Source organism: Heliangelus exortis, chromosome 13 (assembly GCF_036169615.1).
Source record: "Heliangelus exortis chromosome 13, bHelExo1.hap1, whole genome shotgun sequence".
In the NCBI taxonomy this organism is placed as follows: domain Eukaryota; kingdom Metazoa; phylum Chordata; class Aves; order Apodiformes; family Trochilidae; genus Heliangelus; species Heliangelus exortis.
The window spans coordinates 7,836,104-7,853,010 of NC_092434.1; the positions used below are offsets into that span (position 1 = coordinate 7,836,104).

Below are 16,907 nucleotides of genomic sequence, written 5' to 3' on the forward strand. Positions count from 1 at the left end.
AGTTGGGTCATACTGCCTTTCCCAGTATTACTACTACAAACATACCATGTTTACTTATAGTTTCAATTCATATATCTGAGCATCTGATCATTCAAAAGATGCTAAGCCAAATAAACAGACTAAGGCTGCTTCAGAGTTTCTTTCTGTAGAAGCCCTGTGCAAACCGGGTGCCTCATTTCTGAAACAGGAAGATTTGGATTTGTTTCTGTCCTGTTTTGCTATATGACTTTACGTGTCACACTTGGTACACCACGGCCTCAGTCTCCTCAGCTGCTCCACACAGACTAGATTGGATGACTGTCTGAGTTTTATATGTTTACATAGTGGTTTACATAGTGGTCATAAGCTTAACCATTTTTCAAATAGCATCTGAGACCCTCCAAGAGAAAATACTATTGAAATGTAAAGCATTACTATCAAATAGGTGAGCACAGTCTACTTTTTAAAAAGTGCATTAGTTATTCTCCAGATAACTGATGATGATGAAGGTTACATTGCAAGTTTTCAGGCACCAAAAGACCAGAAAGGATTTATTATTATTACTATTCCTTATTAATATTACTATTAAATCTCAGTATGTTTAAAGTATAACTTGCCATTGAGCTGTCAAACTTTGCCAGGAAGTCTTTCAGCAGAGGATAGCTGGACTGTTCATACTGAAAGCTATTAATTACTCCTATATTGTGGCAGGTGCATGGGGAAAAAAACAACCCTGCCTCAAAGATAATGTATTTCCTACCACATGTAATGAGTAATTAAAATTAAATCATGTTTTATGCAGATCTAAGGAGTCCTCCATATTTGGCTAATCAAGTTTATATAATAAAAAACAGGCAGATGATGTAGAAGTAGTGGTTACACTTATTGCTAATGTGCAAATGTACACACAAGAGCTTACACAATTTTTGATGTCTGAAGCTTTTGATGTAACAGTAGTCCAAAACAGTCTTACAAATGTAAAGATTTTTACTGCTGACTACCTTGTTGTACCTGTAAAGTCCAGTGTGCAAAATCCACTTCCAAAATGCAGTTTGTAGCTAATTTTGAATTGTGAGGAACTGTTTCAAAACAGGTTGAAACAAATACTTTTTTAAAAAAATCCTACCTAAATAATGAGTTAATAAAATTTAAAATTAAATTCTTACTATATTTTTGTTATCACCTGTAAGCTAATTTCCCACATACTATTTTTGTAGGAGTAATTAAGCATTTCTTTAAGAAAATCTAAATTATTTTATTTTGCTTACAGATATGTGTATAGTGTAACACCAGCATCACCACTTACACACCAGATTAGTTTCACACAGCAGTATACCAATGATTTCCTCATTGGGCAACTACGATCGAGCAGACAAACACTGATTCACCACTTCCAGTAAGTGAGAGTTTTCCAAAGCAGCTGCTACACGTTCTTTATCAGCAAGCTGTTTATTAACTGTGCAGGAAAAAACACCACAAGAAATCAGTCAAACATTGGTATACAATGTCTTTGTTAAAACATTTTACAGAGACACATCATGCTGTTGCCATGGTACTAAGGAAGGCAAGTAATTCTGCAGATGCTAAGTACCCTGCAGAGCTCCTATATGAATTCAAAGATACCAGGTTACCACTGCTTAAGTCATCAAGTTGTGTATGATTCAGCAACAGGGAGCTACACATGTGTAGGTGTAACACAAGAGGTAATTTCCTTCCAGTCTCTCCCCATTTTCTGAGTCCTCCATAACCCAGGAAAATCAATGACTAGTTGAGAACACAGGTTGCCTGAGGAGATGTTAAAAGTACAGTACAGAACATACCTAAGTGCCATTATTACACACTCCTGTTCTGTAACATCCCTCAGAAGCTGACGCACGTGAAGTCCCAGAAACTAAAGAGCTGCTCTGCAGGTGTGGGAGACTCTCTCCCAAATTTCAAAATGAAAAAAAACCAACCAAAAAAAAACACTCAACAGCAATTAAAACCTTACCTGCATGCTCAGAGGCATGTGTTCCTGGTGTTATGTGAACATCCAGCTTAAAAAGCACAAAAAAGGGGACAAATCAACAAAATATTGGAGGCTCAGGTTCAAGCTATTTAATAATATAATGAAGGCAATAACAAAGAGTGTGAAAAGGACATTCTTACCATTAACAACTACTATGTAGAGCAGAATAAAATAAAGTGTAAAAATCACAGAATATTCCCATATGCTTGAGCCTCCTTCAAACACGAGGCACCAGCCTCTGCCCCTCCCCTGCCACAGGGCACTGCGGGTGACTTCCCCCATCACTCGCCCTTGATGTGACTGTCACACAACTCTCATTCTGCATCGATCGTTCGGCGCCCTCTGTGGTTCCACGAGTGTTTCCCTCACCCACAGTATGAAAAAAGCTCTCATTATTTTTCAGTGTACCCTGGTGAGATTCCTTCTCCTCCTCCCCTTTTTTTGTTTGCTTGCTTGCCTCTTTTCTTTGCCAACACCATCCCCTTTCTTTTCATTTCCAGGGCATCTGATTACTCACCTTAAATCTCTCGGGCAGAGATCGGATCAGTTTTACTTTTATGGAGAGGCCAATTAACGTCGCCATGCTGCAGTGAGGAATGGTGGGAGTGAACTCCACTGACACCGTGCTTTCTGCGTCATTCACCTGTGGAAACCAAACATTTTCATGAACAAAATTCAGTGGCTTTACCCCCAGCTTGCTGAAGGCATCGTATGTGAAATGCAGTTTAAAGCTTTGTTTTTGCCGCTTATCGGATTTCTTTCACTGATTTTAAAACCCTGTGTTTAGCTGCAGCAGACTGCTATCTATACCAAACCTCTTTTAACGTTAAAAACAAGAATAAGGTTGCGCAGGCTGCAGCACCCCCGGGCAGCGCGGACCGCGGCCCTGTCCGAGATGGCAGGCGGGGAGATAAGCGCAGCTCCGCGGATCTCACTTTCACTCGCACTTGCTCGACGACATTCAGCTCCTCCAGGGTGAGGGGGTGCTCGGGGTCGTTAATGGAGCGAATGAGATGTGCGACGTTAAGGAAAGCGAAGCCGCACCGACCCGCCCCAGCGGCCCGCCCGCCCTCGGCCCGGCCCCTCTCAACCCTCCCGGCAGGATATCGAAGATCTCCCGGTCGTCGATGGTGTCGGGCAGATCATCGTCCTCCTCCCGCGCCGTCACCGGGCGCTCCCCGGAGCGGCGGTAGATGAGCGGGTTGGCGTTCTCCAGCGCGGCCCCGCCGCCCGGGCCCGGGCCCACCATGGCGCCGCTTAGCCCTGGCCGGGCGCTGCGGGCGGCTGCACAGCGGCGCTGGGCGGGGCGGAAGGAGCCCGGACGCCGTTTAGAGCCGCACCGGGCGCTGAGGCGGTGGTGGGCGGGACGGAGTCCTCGGTCCCCTCCCCGCCGCCTTTTCCCCGGGGCGGGAGTGATCGCCGGTGAGCAGGGGGCGGAACGGGCAGGTTGTGCGGGTTGTGCTCCTCGCAGGAGGCGGGTACCGGAGCTGAGGGGAGGCCTGGGCGGGAAGTTGGGCGGCTCGAGTTGTGCACAGCTTTGAACAGAGAGCGAAGGTCTGTGAGAGACCTCTGAAGGGAGCTTAGTGCTGTCAGGAATGGGTGAATTAAATCGCACGTTACATGTGAAATGTTCTTGATAAAAATTATTTCTTTCATCTTTTAATTACTTTCAGAAGTCAATTTGTATCTGAAAAAAACCTACAAAGTTAAAGAAACTGGAGCAATAGTGTGTAATGAAGACATGTTTTGGATTCATACGCCCACTTACAATGGAGTTAAGGCACATACCCCCGAGTAAACATTCAGTGCATTATCTGGTTTAGCTTCCTTGCCATGTATTTGATTTCTCTTTGCAAAATAGGGACTTTGTAGGGTTTGGTTTCTTTCACACCTGCTGTGTTAAACTGTGGTCATGGCAGCTCCCCAGGCAGAGAGGGGGGCAGCTACCTCAGTGTCAGAAGGAAAAGAGGATGTGAAAGGAACCGAGTTCCTGCTTCAAAAGATATTGCAGCAGGAAGAAAAGAACAGTATTGTGGATCTGTGGATTCAGGGTGGTTCCCACAAGTGTACCTTTCGCTGTAGGGAGCCCTGGGCTTGCCCCCAGGGACACCTGTTCTGAAGATAACTGAGACGTTTACATATCTGCAGATATTTTCAAGACAAGCAAACTACCTCTGAGGAAAGTTTCCATTTATCTCTGCTATAATATTCACTTCTTTTATTCTTTTCAGTTATTATAGATTACATTGACATTAAAGTTCACTTCTTAACCTAATCCTTCGTTATCTCAATTTGGTCTTTCAGTTAGTGTGGAGTCATCGTGTCTCTGTTTATGAAATACAAAGCTGACTGAGATGACTTACCCTTAGTGGTGAAGATGTTTAATGATGATGATTTTAAAAGTTGGTTCTATTTGTTTGGTTGTTGTTTGGTTTTTTTGTTTGTTTTGTTTTTAATTGGCTAAAAAGCATTCAGTTTGGCAGCAAGAAGTCTGTATTCATTGGATTTCACTGATGAAAACTGTTCCACTTAAGTAGCCTCCACCCATTCCTGTATGTTGAAATCTCTCTGCTGGTTTTCGTCTTTAAGTCTTCTTAGTCTGCTGGAAGAACTGTCAAAACTCCCAGGGCTATTCACATTGGACTGGAACAAAAATAGCTGCAGCTGAGAGGATGCTCCAAAAAGATCTAAGTATGAAAACTAGGAGGCAACTTAAGTTTTGCAGTGCATATTTGCACAGTTCCAGGTGAAATTTGTGAGAAATTGGTAGACTTTCTGAAGCTATTGCACAGAGACTCTGGAACTGTTTAAGAAACAGCAAGAAGCTCTAAATTCTTTTGAACAGAACATCTTGTTTTACCTATCTCATTTGTGACCCGTTGTGTCAAAGAAGAACAAGGCTTCCTCTGACAAACCTGTTTCCCAAGCAGGATGAACTTAGATCTGTGATGGGAAAGTTTGCTTCACAAGCTTTGTGAGTGCCCCCACTGGAAGTGAAAGCAGCAGAGAGGAGCCTGAGGAGGTTTGTTTTGAAACTGACACCATGGTCCAGATGAGAAACAAATCAAAGGTGGAAAGGCACAGACTCAGTATGTAGAGGGTGTTCTGCCAGTTGAAGCTTAGGGTTAGTGGAGCAGACTGGGCTTGCAGAAAGTGGCCTTGAGGCTCATCTGCTTAGAGACAGTCATCCACACTGAGGGATTTCATGCTTCTAAAAACTACAGCATTTTTTAGGACCTTTTCAGCCAGCAGACAAAAACTGTCTGCTGAACTGCCAGCCTATTTCCACTGTGGGAAGCTATTTTATAGAGAAGGTGGGGTCATGGGCCTTTCCCACTTTTTTAGAGAATGCACACCTCATGAGGTGTTGATAAATAGACCCTGCTTTCTGACCTCCACTTAGGCTGATAATAAAGAAGCAGCAATAACTTGACTCTCAACTTTAATCTCCCCTTGTTGCATCAAAAGGAGTAAAGTAATAGGTGAGGTTTTTGTTGTTGGGGTGGCTTTTTTAACAAGAATTTAAGCTTTGACAGTTCTGGAACCTCTTCAGAACTTCTCTGTTTTCTCTGCTTGTAGGATTAACAACAGGTCAACTGTGATTCAACCTTTTGTTGTTCTCAGATGCTGCTGAGTCATTTTCAGATCATCCATTGTCAGGATCAGGTAATGATTCAAGTGTCTTACACTAAGGGATTGTATTTACACTCTGTATCAAGTACAGCTCTGAAAGTGCTTAGTGCAGGGCATTTTCAAAAGGGAATTTTGCTGCACTCCCTATTCAGAGTGTCCTCAGCTGGGACCTTTGTACCATTCTCTTCTATATAACACCACAAAACAGTCTGGAGTCAGAACAGGGGAGAGAAAAAATGGCTCCTCAAGGACAGATAACTTTTCTTTGTACCTTGTTTTGTACTATAGCATTCATCACTAATGGAGCAGAAGGTGAGATGCAAAATCTATTATTCGTGCTGTTAGGGAAACAACTGCATTAACAAGTTTGAGTGTAGTGATCTTCAAAGGTAGAGCATCTGTTATACATTTGTTAGCAATCTACAAAAGTATCCTAATAAGCTTAATGCAAAAATTACTGATTTTGTGACTTGTAACCATTTCTAAAATAATAGAATTTTCTGTTTTAAAAGGTAGAAAACAAGTAATGTTTGTGGATTATATAAACATAGTATTTTAAACATCTTGTTGGATGATAAATTTAGAAAATGTTTATGATTTTGGCAGTTGCTCTTTGCTCTGATATTTGAATTTTGTTTTTAGGCTTTATGCTCATGCACAGTGAATAAACTATGTCTTACCTACCTCCAGTTGTCATTGGCAGAGTCAGTGATGGAACTGTTTGGCAGGGCGTGTCTGTCATTGCACAAATGCAAAATGAAAACTGAACAAAATTAAAAGAAATAAACTGAAATCTTCTCAATTATGCAGTCAAATTATGCAGTAAAAATGCTTCACTGGAAAGCTTGTCTAATTATTATGAAGATGCTATTTTATTTTATTTTATTTTTACCTTATGTGCTACTTAGGACAGACTGATGCTGAGCCAGAAGTGACTGTCACCCTTGGACGGCTGAAAGGGAGACAAACAGACGTGAAGGGGACAGACAGACTTGTAAATGTTTTCCTTGGGATTCCTTTTGCAAAACCACCTCTTGGATCCTTGAGGTTTTCCCCACCTGAACCACCTGAACCCTGGAATGATCTGAGAGATGCAACTTCTTACCCGCCACTGTGAGAGCTGTTCAGTTCATTTCTGTGTAGGACCTGTGAATATTTGTCATTGTTGTCATGCTTTTAGGGTACAGAGTTATGATTTTTGGCAAGGAGCTTTTATTGACTGGTGAATATACTGCCACTACTTTCTTAAGAACTGTGGGAGTAGGAACCACAAAGTATTCTTGGGAAATTCCTGTATTTGGAAGTCATATATTCTCTTTATACTGTAATGAAATAATTCAGCTTTTGAAGTACAAGGGTAAAGCTGTTTTTACAGATTACATCTCTGTGTATAAGTAACACAAAGATTGTGCACCCTGTGGGAATTCGGTTTGTGGAGCAAAAGAAAGTGTGTTTTAATTGTAATTGTTACATTGTTGCTATTGCAGGTTAATTATTAATAATCACACTCTCTTCCTTTTGTGAAGATGTCCTCAAGATCTGTCAATGTTGAAAACAGCTGAAAAAGCCTTCAAAGAAAAACACCTTCCATTCCAGACTTCTGAGGACTGTTTGTATCTGAACGTTTACAGCCCTGCTGGTGCAAACAAGAAGGACAAATTACCTGTAGGTAAATCCTTTGTACAAACTCATGTCATCAAAAGTTTGCACTGAATGATAGCTCCTAAGTTACTTGTTTGCTTTGGAAAATGTGGTGCTGTGTTAGCAAAAGTGATATTATTATGTAAAAGTCAAAGTCCACCAACCTAAAGTTCAGCTCCCATTGTGCTTCAGTGATTTGGTGTTCTTAATTCTCTCGTGTTGTTTTCCATTTTCAAATGAAATGCAGTGAGCAATGTATAAAAGTGTGTCCCATCCTTTTGTTTTTAAGGTAATGGTGTGGATCCATGGAGGCAATTTTATATTTGGTGGTGCTGCTAGGTATGATGGTTCTGCACTATCAGCCTATGAGAATATTGTGGTAGTAATAATTCAGTACAGACTTGGACTCCTTGGATTCTTCAAGTAAGATCACCTATTTAACTTTTTACAAAATGCTTCCTATCATGTTTAAAGCATGGGTATTTTGTTTTCCAAATCAGCTGACCTTGTATACCAGCTTTGCACTGCTACAGTGGTTTTAATGTACATATTTCACTGATACCAGGATTTAAGAACATTAACAAGTGTCCTTATGTTAATTTTGCATTATCATCTGAGTATAGCCTGCTCTCAAATCATAGCTTATTTGGTTCTGGATGTTCTTGCCTGTTCCATCAGGTGGTGTGTAAAGCAAAAAATCATAGTGTAAAGGCCAAGAATCCATCTGGGTGGGTGAACAAATAATAGGGGCAAGGCAGTGGGGCTTAGATCTGACTGTGGAGGGCAGAAGGCTATACAGATCTTTCCTTGGCCAAATATGACACTTCTTCACAAGTTATAAGTTGGTGAAGTTTGGGGTTTTTAAATTATAAATTTATTTATTTATTATTGATTTTTTTTATTATTTTATTCCGGTATTAGAGCTAGTACTTTTCCTGAGAAGTTGTCTTATACTTCTTTTCTTTCAGTACTGGTGACGAACATGCTCGTGGAAATTGGGGATTTTTGGATCAAGTAGCAGCTCTTGAGTGGATCCAAGAAAATATTGAACACTTTGGTGGAGATCCAGGATCTGTCACACTCTTTGGTGTATCTGCAGGATCTTGCTCCATTTTTGCACATGTAGGCATGCAGTACATATACTAAAAAGTAAAGTCTTTTAAAAAAAAGTCTTCAAAAACACAATTAGTGCAACATTTTATGGTTAATCTGATTTTTCAAAGCAAGATTAATGGCATGTTGTGCTAAATCTGGACACTTCCCTTATAAGCACATAAAAATGTGTAATTCCCCACCAAATCCAACAGTCTAATCAAGAACAAAGTTAATGGGATAGAGACCTTAATGTAGAATAAATCATAGAATCATTAAGGTTGGAAAAGACCTCTAAGATCATCAAGTCCAACCATCAACTCAGCACCATCAGCCAACTAAACCATGTCCTCAGGTGCTAGGTCCACGCATTTTTTTAACACCTCCAAGAACTCCACCACTTCCCTGGGCAGCCTGTTCCAATGCCTAACCACTCTTTTCAGTACAGAAATTTTTCCTAATACCCAATCTGAACATCCCCTGGTGCAAGTTGAGGCCACTTCTTCCCATCCTGTCACCACATACGTGGAAGAAGAGACCAAACCCCACATACTTTCTGTTCCTCTTCTTGGCAGGTTTTATCCCCTTTGTCTAAGGGTCTCTTTCATAAAGCAATATCAGAGAGTGGGATTCTACTACCCCCTGATAAAGATTTACGTCTTTCAACAGATCTTAAGGTAGGCTCTTTTTTTTTTTTTTTCGTTTTAGAGCCTTAACAACCTAAAATAGATATTTTTTAATATCTGATAATTTGGTTAAGAGGAGAAAAAGGAAAAATCTGAATGCATATTATTCACTGAAGGTGAAATTCATCCTCACAGCATATCTATAAATATATGGATTAGCACTAAGTAATTTTTCATTCAAATAGTGTATTTATTTTCAAACTTACTGTGCTAGTTTGGTGTTGGAAATAGATTGTACAGTTATATGATTATAATATCTGTGGGTCAGTTTAGGTTTTCACACATCTTCCAAGATGGCATATGTCTATTTTCATGGACTATGAAACTTATGGAAAGTTTAATTAGAATCCAGAAGAAGCATTCCATTTTTATTCATTTCTGGTCTTTATGGAGGGCCTTTATTTGAAGTAAATTAATTTTAAAATTAAAAAATTATTAACCAGTTAATAATAAAAACAAAAAACACTTTAAAATTAAATTCCTCTCTGTAAGTACCTTTTAATTCTTCTCCTGAAAAAGGTGTTGGTAGTAATGTAAGTGTCTCATAAGTTGATATGATTTTTCTTGCCTTATTTAATTTATGCTGCAACTTTGTATTATCTCTGCAGCAAGGTTTGTTGTAGAAAAGTGAACATATATGAAGAGGAGTAAGTAATATAAGTAATATAAGAATGATTTAACTTTGTGACCAAACTTCAGTATTTCTGGTAAATCAGACCTGAAGACCTATCGAGCTCACCTAGATCTGCCCTTAAATAAAACTATTAACAGTACTATGTATAATAATTTTCTGTTTATAAATTCCTTGAAGACCAACTCAGAGCTAACAGTTATTATCTTTGTTAATAATTTTCAGAAAATTGCAAGTATATTTGAGTGTGAGATGAGCACTTCACTCTCACTGATAAACTGCTTAAGGGACCAGGACACAAAGGATATTGTCTCTAAAAGTATGGTAGGTGAAGCTTTACTTAGTAACAGATATTTTTAATTGCATATTTGCAAAACTTAGCTCAGCCTCTGATTAGAGTTCTTTTTTGGCCTGTTTCAAAGTTGATTTTTCATATTTTTTGTCTGAATACACCCTAAATATTGAAATAATTTAACATAATTTCTCTTTGGAATTTTCAGTGAAGTGTCTCAGCACCAATAAAGTTATGAGCAAGACTCAAGAATACTTATGTTTTAATGTCAGTTAGAAGCAGCACAGGATCAAGAAACCATTGCATTGCTCCATACCATGACCCAACCAGGCTAGTATTTGGTACTCTTGTGCAAAGCTGGAAATATATATTACAGCAGCTGTAGATACTTAGATATCTGAAAATCTTTTTTTTTTCTTTTTGCACTTGGAACATTAAATGTGGACATTTTATTATGTGATTTGAAGGAAAAAAAGGAAAATACTAATAACAAATAATTTGATCTTTTTTTTCTCTTCCTTCAGGGAAACTCACTTCTACCCTTAGTTTTGGATGGCATCTTTCTTCATAAGGCACCTGAAGAGATATTGGCTGGAAAAGAATTTAATGCAGTCCCATATATGATAGGAGTCACCAACAATGAATTTGGCTGGAATATTAGAGCTGTAATTTAATGGCTATTCTTAATTTTTCTTGTGTGTTTGTGTTAACTGACGCAGGCAGCTCAGAGCAGTTGTTTACTGGTAGGACAACTTTTAAGTATGGCCAAAAGGCTTTGCATTGTTGAAAAGTATATATGAAGTGAAGTTTGCTCGTGTTATGATTCTATAGTGACTCAGAATTTTGATCACAAAGCAGTGGGACAGACTTCATTCTGCAAGTTAAACTACATGAACATCCTTGGAAATTAATTTTATACATTATTTTCTTATCCAGTAAGAGAGAGGAAAAAGAAAGCAACAGTCAGGTGCTTGTTACTAAAAAAAAACAAACCTAAAAGCAGTCCTTTCCCTGACAACACACAGACACTACATACACAGTATTCAGCCTTGATACACAGAGTGTTTGAAAATGTGGCATTGGTCACCTTAAACAGGTTACCTTGTAGGTCATTATGAGCTCTGGCTGCCACTTATATCATCACCTCTGTGTTCCTTGCTAGCATGCAGGAAGATCTGTCATTTGAAAAGCTTAGCTGGGAACAGAGTATGCCCCACCAATTCTCAGTGCATAAATTCTTTCTCATATGAATTTCATGTGTGTTTCCAAAAAGTGAGTAGTTGCTATGCAGTGCTCAAAACTATAGGAGGTGGATTTGTGACCTCTCTCTTCTTTGTCTGGGTTTTTTTTCATTTTCTAAGTATTCATGATCATCTATGTAGTAAAAACATTTGTTCTGAATCTATGTAGTAAGTGTGTGTCTCTGGAAGGGTGCAGGTACTGAGTCCAAGAAGAGAAATGTAAAGTGAAATCTTTTCTAATTAATTTTGTAAACAGAAGACACATTTTATGTAATGCTCTAGAAGAAGAGGATCATTGCCTTATCTTTACCTCAGAGTGTTCAAACAACTGGACTAGAGGTAGAGAGGCTATCAGTGACTTAAGATCTCTCCTACTAGAGAGGAAAAAAGTCTTTGAGACAGAATAAGCTTTTTGCTTCAGTTCTGACCTGAAATTTTCTAGTCCTGTAGGTTTCTCAATGTTGTGTATTCATTTAAGGATAAGCTGGTTAGTGTGAGTGGTTTATGTAGAAACCTAGACCAGGGAAACATTTACTCTAGTAAATATAAGCTTTTCAATACAGCTGCTGCATCATACTGCATTTTGCATATTATATGATGCTTCAAAAATAAACACCAGTACTAAGAATAAGGTGGAGTAATATAGTTCCAATTTTAAAAATACTGGAGAGATTGAGTGGTGCTAATAACATTCTTTTTTCTGTGCAGACATTGGACATTCCAGGTTTAAAGGAAATAGGAGATAGAAAATCAATCATTTCAACAATAGAGTTTTTACTACCAATGCTGGTAAGAACTATTGCACTAATCTAATTTGAGAAGTGATATTTCTTTTTAATGCCTAGAACAGATTTGTGAAGTTTGGTGTTCTCTAAATTTCTGCTTGAGTCAGAGTGTTACTAAGACTTGAAATCATGTTGTGCCTTGGGAAAAGTCTAAGCAAAGTTGACAGAACTATGCTGTATGCAGTTACACAGAAATAGGACTGAGTCAGGCCTGCAATTTGGGGAAATACCTTTTTCCTTCTAGACCTCTGAACCAACACTTTTATCTGATGTGCTTGTATGTAGGCTTACTTTAATAATGTCCTTAAATGTATGATTTCTGGTGCCTAGTCTCCTGGTTGATGAGTTTCAAGGCAGGATTTTTCAATCTGTTTATAATAAATTAAATGTAACTTTCAAATTGTTATTTTACATTTTTAGTTCTGAAGTGCATCTTTCAAGCAGCAAATTCTAACACTAACAAGCAATGTTTGGAGATCCTACTGTTCTTGTCCTGTAGTCTAATAGTAAATACATCTTTCAAGGACCCAGAGAATTTACTTTTGTTATTCCCATCTCTTTTTTCTTAAAAACAAACAAAAAAACACAACAGAAGACAAAGGTATTATTAGCAGGAGCAGCTGATGGATTGTCATTGATTCCTGTAGAGTTTTAACCCATACAAATCTGTTGCAAATTTGACCTGAGGCTGGTTTGCTTTGGTTTTGGTATTGGGTTTTACTTGTCATGATGGTTTCCTATTGACATGGGTGCTACTCTGGACCTTTGTGCTTTGCAGAATCTCTGAAGTTTAAAAGATGACATTTTTAGTTGCTACCTCTGACAAGGTTTGTTTTTCTATTTGTTCCTTGTTTTCTTTTTTTCTCTCAGTACATACCATCAGAGGTTTTGCCTCTTATAGTTGATGAATATCTAGGAAAAACAGATGATCCTGCTGAGCTACGGGATGGATTTCTGGACTTGTTAGGGGATGTAGGAGTTGTCGTGCCATCCATTAAAGTATTGGATTATCTCAGGGGTGAGCTAATGAACACTAGAAGGATATTCAAACCTCACTGCATGCTGGATCAAGTGACACAAATCCCATCGTGTGTAGGCAGCCCTTCTCAAGATTCCCACTGGGAACTTGATGGGAATATAGAGTGATACAGATCCTTCAGGACTGTGTGAAGCAAATGTCTGTACTCCTTTGTGCTGGTGTCTTACACTTGTCCTCTTAGCCACAATATGAGAACAGAGGATGATAACACAGGTAAATGTTTGCTATGTGAAGTATGCAGACTAAAAATGAAAACATTTTAAAGCAACCTGGAATTAGAATCATAGAATAGAATAACAGAATCAGCCAGGTTGGAAAGAACCTCTGAGATCATCAAGTCCAACCCTTAATCCACTACCACCGTGGTTACCAGACCATGGCACTGAGTGCCACAATTTGTCCTTTGGCCCTCTGCTACTTAGGAAGTCAGCAGTTCTGTATGCTAAGTGTAGGCAAGCCATTTCAAAATACCCAGAACTGGAAAACAATTTGATGTTGGTTTTTTTCCTGTATTTTTTTCCTGGGTGAATCTTTCAATTTTTTAATGTATAAATACTGTGAGTGTCTTAGTTTTTAAAAATAGAAATACATATCTGAATGTAGCATTACATTAAAATTTCCAGTATAAAGATTCTGGGTATATTTAAAGTGATATTTTAAACTAATGATGTCAGCCATAATTTATGCATCTCATCTTTAACTCTAAATGTTACATCTTCTAGAGTCTGGAGCTCCTGCCTACTTCTTTGAGTATCAGCATCGACCCACTTCATATCGGGACAGTAAACCAGACTATGTGAAAGCTGATCATGGAGATGAAGTTGGCTTTGTCTTTGGGGGACCATTCCTGGCTGGTGATATTCAGCTACGTAGTAAGGAACAGAACATTCAATAGTCACATACAAATTACTCTTTTCACTGGCATTATTCTGTTCAGTGCTACTTCCATTTAATCATATTAGAGTACATACATTAACAGTAAGACCAAAGTATAACCCTTTCTCCTCTTAGAATTTGTATAATATTAATTCACTGTCTTCTCTATTCTTTGTCATGTGCAGATGTCATGGTTTTGCTGTTTCTGAAGCACAGGAGGTTACACATGTTGTCAACAGTTTAGCAAATAGGGCATTTGCTGGAAAACACAAGTGTCATTGTACCAGCTCTATTCATTAACTTGGCAGATAGCTTTGACTGAAGAATAAATTGAAGGAAAGGTCAATTTAAGTTGCAGGGAATCAGCAGAGTACTTGGGAACCAGGAAATCTAGACTCCATTATTTTTCTGAGGAAATTCAGTTAATATCACACACGTTCCAGGAAATCCCATGGGTTTTCAAGCTCCAGAGAATAGGGGACTCAGATCTTTTGCAGATACTGTTCCATTTGTGTTGATTACAGCAAGGAACTCCAGCATTTCGTTTTCTGCATGAAGATCTAATGGTCAGATTAAAGACTATTTTCTCCCATGTCTCAATACTTAGGCATTTTATTTAAAATGCAGTCACACTATTGAGGAAGGATTAAGGGTGCACACCCAAAATTGCCATTGCCTTGTCAGTTTGGGCATTCTCATAGGATTCTGGAAGTTCTGGTTCCTTAAGGCAAAATTTCACATTTGTACAGTCCAAATGAATGTGCCAGTCATCGAGCAGTTAGATATAAGATGCCACATCCTCAAACATATTATGAACCAAATAACCTGCTTTAATTGCAGATGGCTAAAACAGTAATATTCAGTATTCAATAATTCTTTCCCGTTAAACAAATTAGGAGCAGTTCTTATTTTGACAAAGAAACACAGAAATTCTACTTATTTTAAATGAATTCACCATTTTCTCTGCTTCTATTTTTATTATTTGCACAAGAGTTCATAGTCTGTTTCAACACCTACATTAATGAAAGGGTTTCATTTTACTCCACTGAACTTTGGAGTGATCCAGCTGTGCTGTAAAAGTGTTAGTTAATATGTTACTAGATTATTTTGTTGCTTTTGATTTTGCTTTTTTTATCCTACACTATAAAACACTGTACAGTTCTTTTTCTGTTTTTCTGAAATTACTGAGAGCATTTAAATAGATATTATTTTTCTTGATGACTTGAGATGCTTTTATAACACAATAACACACTGTAACTAAAATTATTTTCACCTACCTGACACAGTGTTCATACATCTAAGTACATTTAAATGAAAATTCTTGAATTGTTGAGACAAGCAATGACATCAAGTTATGTCAGAGTGAAGAAACCTTTGCTTAGGCAGTCTCTGAATAATTGAGGAACTTTCAGTCCCACAAAGCTAGGAACTAAAACATGTGGCCCATTCTTTGAGATGTAATGGGACTCGGGAGACATGGGTTATTTTCTTGGTTCTGCTTCTGGTTTCCTGAAAAACTACAGGTAAATGGCCTTATTTCCCTGTAACCCAGGTCCCCTATTTGTAGAATATGGATATTTATGATAATCTGTGCTAATGATAAGCATAAAGAGTGCTGAAATCTTCTCTAGATGATTACTATATTATTAACATATTGCAGGTACAGTGTCTCTGTGTAATCAATAAGTTGCTACAACAGAATCACAGACTGAAATGCTGCTTCTGTAGTATGAGTGTTTTGATTTCTTTCACAGGTAATAATTACTTGGTGTTTTGTCTTTCAGGTGAAGCTACAGAGGAAGAAAAGATTCTTAGTAAAACTCTAATGAAGTACTGGGCTAACTTTGCACGGACTGGGTAAGAATCATGGGTTTCATTACACACGTTACTGGTTTGTACTGACTCAGAAGTGAATTAGCTGTGGTATTGATTCAGTTTTAAATGCTGTGAATTGAATTGCCCCTCAACTGAAAAGGGTGTTCACTCTTCCTTCCTTGTTTTTCACAGAAATCCTAATGGGGAAGGTTTGGTTGACTGGCCATCTTATAACCTGAATGAAGAATACTTAGAGATTAATCTAAAACAAAAGAAAGCCAGGAAGTTGAAAGAACAGAAAATAGATCTCTGGAGAAAGGTGATATCTGAAAAAACAAATAACAAAAGAATGGAAAAACGGAACATTAATTCAGAGCTATGATTTACAGTCAAAACATACCCATAACAGGCAAACTATTAGGATAATAAAATAAATTGCCTAAATAATTTTGAGGATAAAATAACATTTCCCTTTTCACCTTTTCTTTGCAGTTTTCATACTTGTAATAATTGTCTATAATAATTCCCACTGTTCTTTTCTCCTTTGTGATTCCTGTCTACAACAGAAGGATTGTTTATTATGTAGAGGTACCAAATTTCCCCACTGCTCAGGTTTTTTTGTCACTTCTCCATGACTGAAGACAGATCATAGCAGCAATATTGTTTAATAAAGTGAAATCAATAAAGACTTGATCTGCAAGTAAAATTGCCTTTGGATTGGAAGTGTATCAGTGATGGTACAAAAGTTTTGGTTTTGTTTAGAGACAAAAATGTCCTCTGTGGGGAAAAAAAAAAAAACTGAACTAAAAATATTCTGTTTTGTAAGTCAGTTTTAAAACAGAGAGATAGAATATTTCTAGCTTTTGTGATACACAATTGGTAACAGTAGAGCTGGAACAAGACTTCTGTCAAATGTTAGGAAAGGGAGAAACAATCTCCATTACTACACATTTTTACCTTTTAAATAGCAATAACACCCTTAGAAGAATCAATGTTGGTAACATTTTCACACTTTCTCTTTTCCGTGGTGCTCTGCATAGTGCTCCAGGCTGTTCTGTTTACCATCAGTCAGTCCCAAATTCTATGTTTGCACAGAAGGACAATGACAAACATTTGACTTTGTAGCAAAGGACTCCTGTAGTTTCTAGGTCACAAGTGAGCTGAGACTTACTTGTCCATCAGGATGGAA

General features: G+C 38.2%; 2 protein-coding genes across 3 annotated transcripts; one reads left to right on the top strand and one right to left on the bottom strand.

Annotated features, from left to right (window-relative positions):
• Positions 1-1,209: 1,209 nt before the first annotated feature.
• On the bottom strand, positions 1,210-3,362 carry CIAO2B (cytosolic iron-sulfur assembly component 2B). The gene is made up of 5 exons (XM_071756722.1): positions 3,095-3,362; positions 2,923-3,002; positions 2,505-2,630; positions 1,970-2,015; positions 1,210-1,435 (listed from the first exon to the last, which is right to left on the bottom strand). Exons 1-5 carry the CDS (start codon positions 3,234-3,236, stop codon positions 1,338-1,340), a joined length of 492 nt encoding a protein of 163 aa, XP_071612823.1. The 5' UTR covers positions 3,237-3,362; the 3' UTR covers positions 1,210-1,337.
• A 2,204-nt stretch (positions 3,363-5,566) lies between these two features.
• On the top strand, positions 5,567-16,424 carry LOC139801996 (fatty acyl-CoA hydrolase precursor, medium chain-like). Of its 2 annotated transcripts, none has more exons than XM_071756718.1 (13): positions 5,567-5,653; positions 6,529-6,733; positions 7,147-7,285; positions 7,551-7,684; positions 8,230-8,383; positions 8,929-9,030; positions 9,896-9,994; positions 10,487-10,627; positions 11,912-11,992; positions 12,859-13,006; positions 13,750-13,899; positions 15,688-15,760; positions 15,911-16,424. In XM_071756718.1, the coding sequence occupies exons 3-13, from the start codon at positions 7,166-7,168 to the stop codon at positions 16,098-16,100; spliced, it is 1,392 nt and encodes a 463-aa protein (XP_071612819.1). In that variant the 5' UTR covers positions 5,567-5,653; positions 6,529-6,733; positions 7,147-7,165; the 3' UTR covers positions 16,101-16,424. The 2 variants fall into 2 exon arrangements, with proteins under 2 accessions (XP_071612819.1, XP_071612818.1); XM_071756717.1 differs by lacking the exon at positions 5,567-5,653 and adding an exon at positions 5,781-5,932.
• The last annotated feature ends 483 nt before the right edge of the window (positions 16,425-16,907 follow it).

Coding starts and splice junctions, on each gene's coding strand:
- CIAO2B (XM_071756722.1), bottom strand. CDS start 3,236: ATGGTGGGCCCGGGCCCGGGCGGCGGGGCCGCGCTGGAGAACGCCAAC. Junction 2,016..2,504: donor CTCTGCCCGAGAGATTTAAG/GTGAGTAATCAG, acceptor GTGCTTTTTAAG/CTGGATGTTCACATAACACC. Junction 1,436..1,969: donor ACATGCCTCTGAGCATGCAG/GTAAGGTTTTAA, acceptor TTTCCTGCACAG/TTAATAAACAGCTTGCTGAT.
- LOC139801996 (XM_071756717.1), top strand. CDS start 5,857: ATGGCTCCTCAAGGACAGATAACTTTTCTTTGTACCTTGTTTTGTACT. Junction 13,007..13,749: donor AGTATTGGATTATCTCAGGG/GTGAGCTAATGA, acceptor TACATCTTCTAG/AGTCTGGAGCTCCTGCCTAC. Junction 13,900..15,687: donor TGGTGATATTCAGCTACGTA/GTAAGGAACAGA, acceptor TTTGTCTTTCAG/GTGAAGCTACAGAGGAAGAA.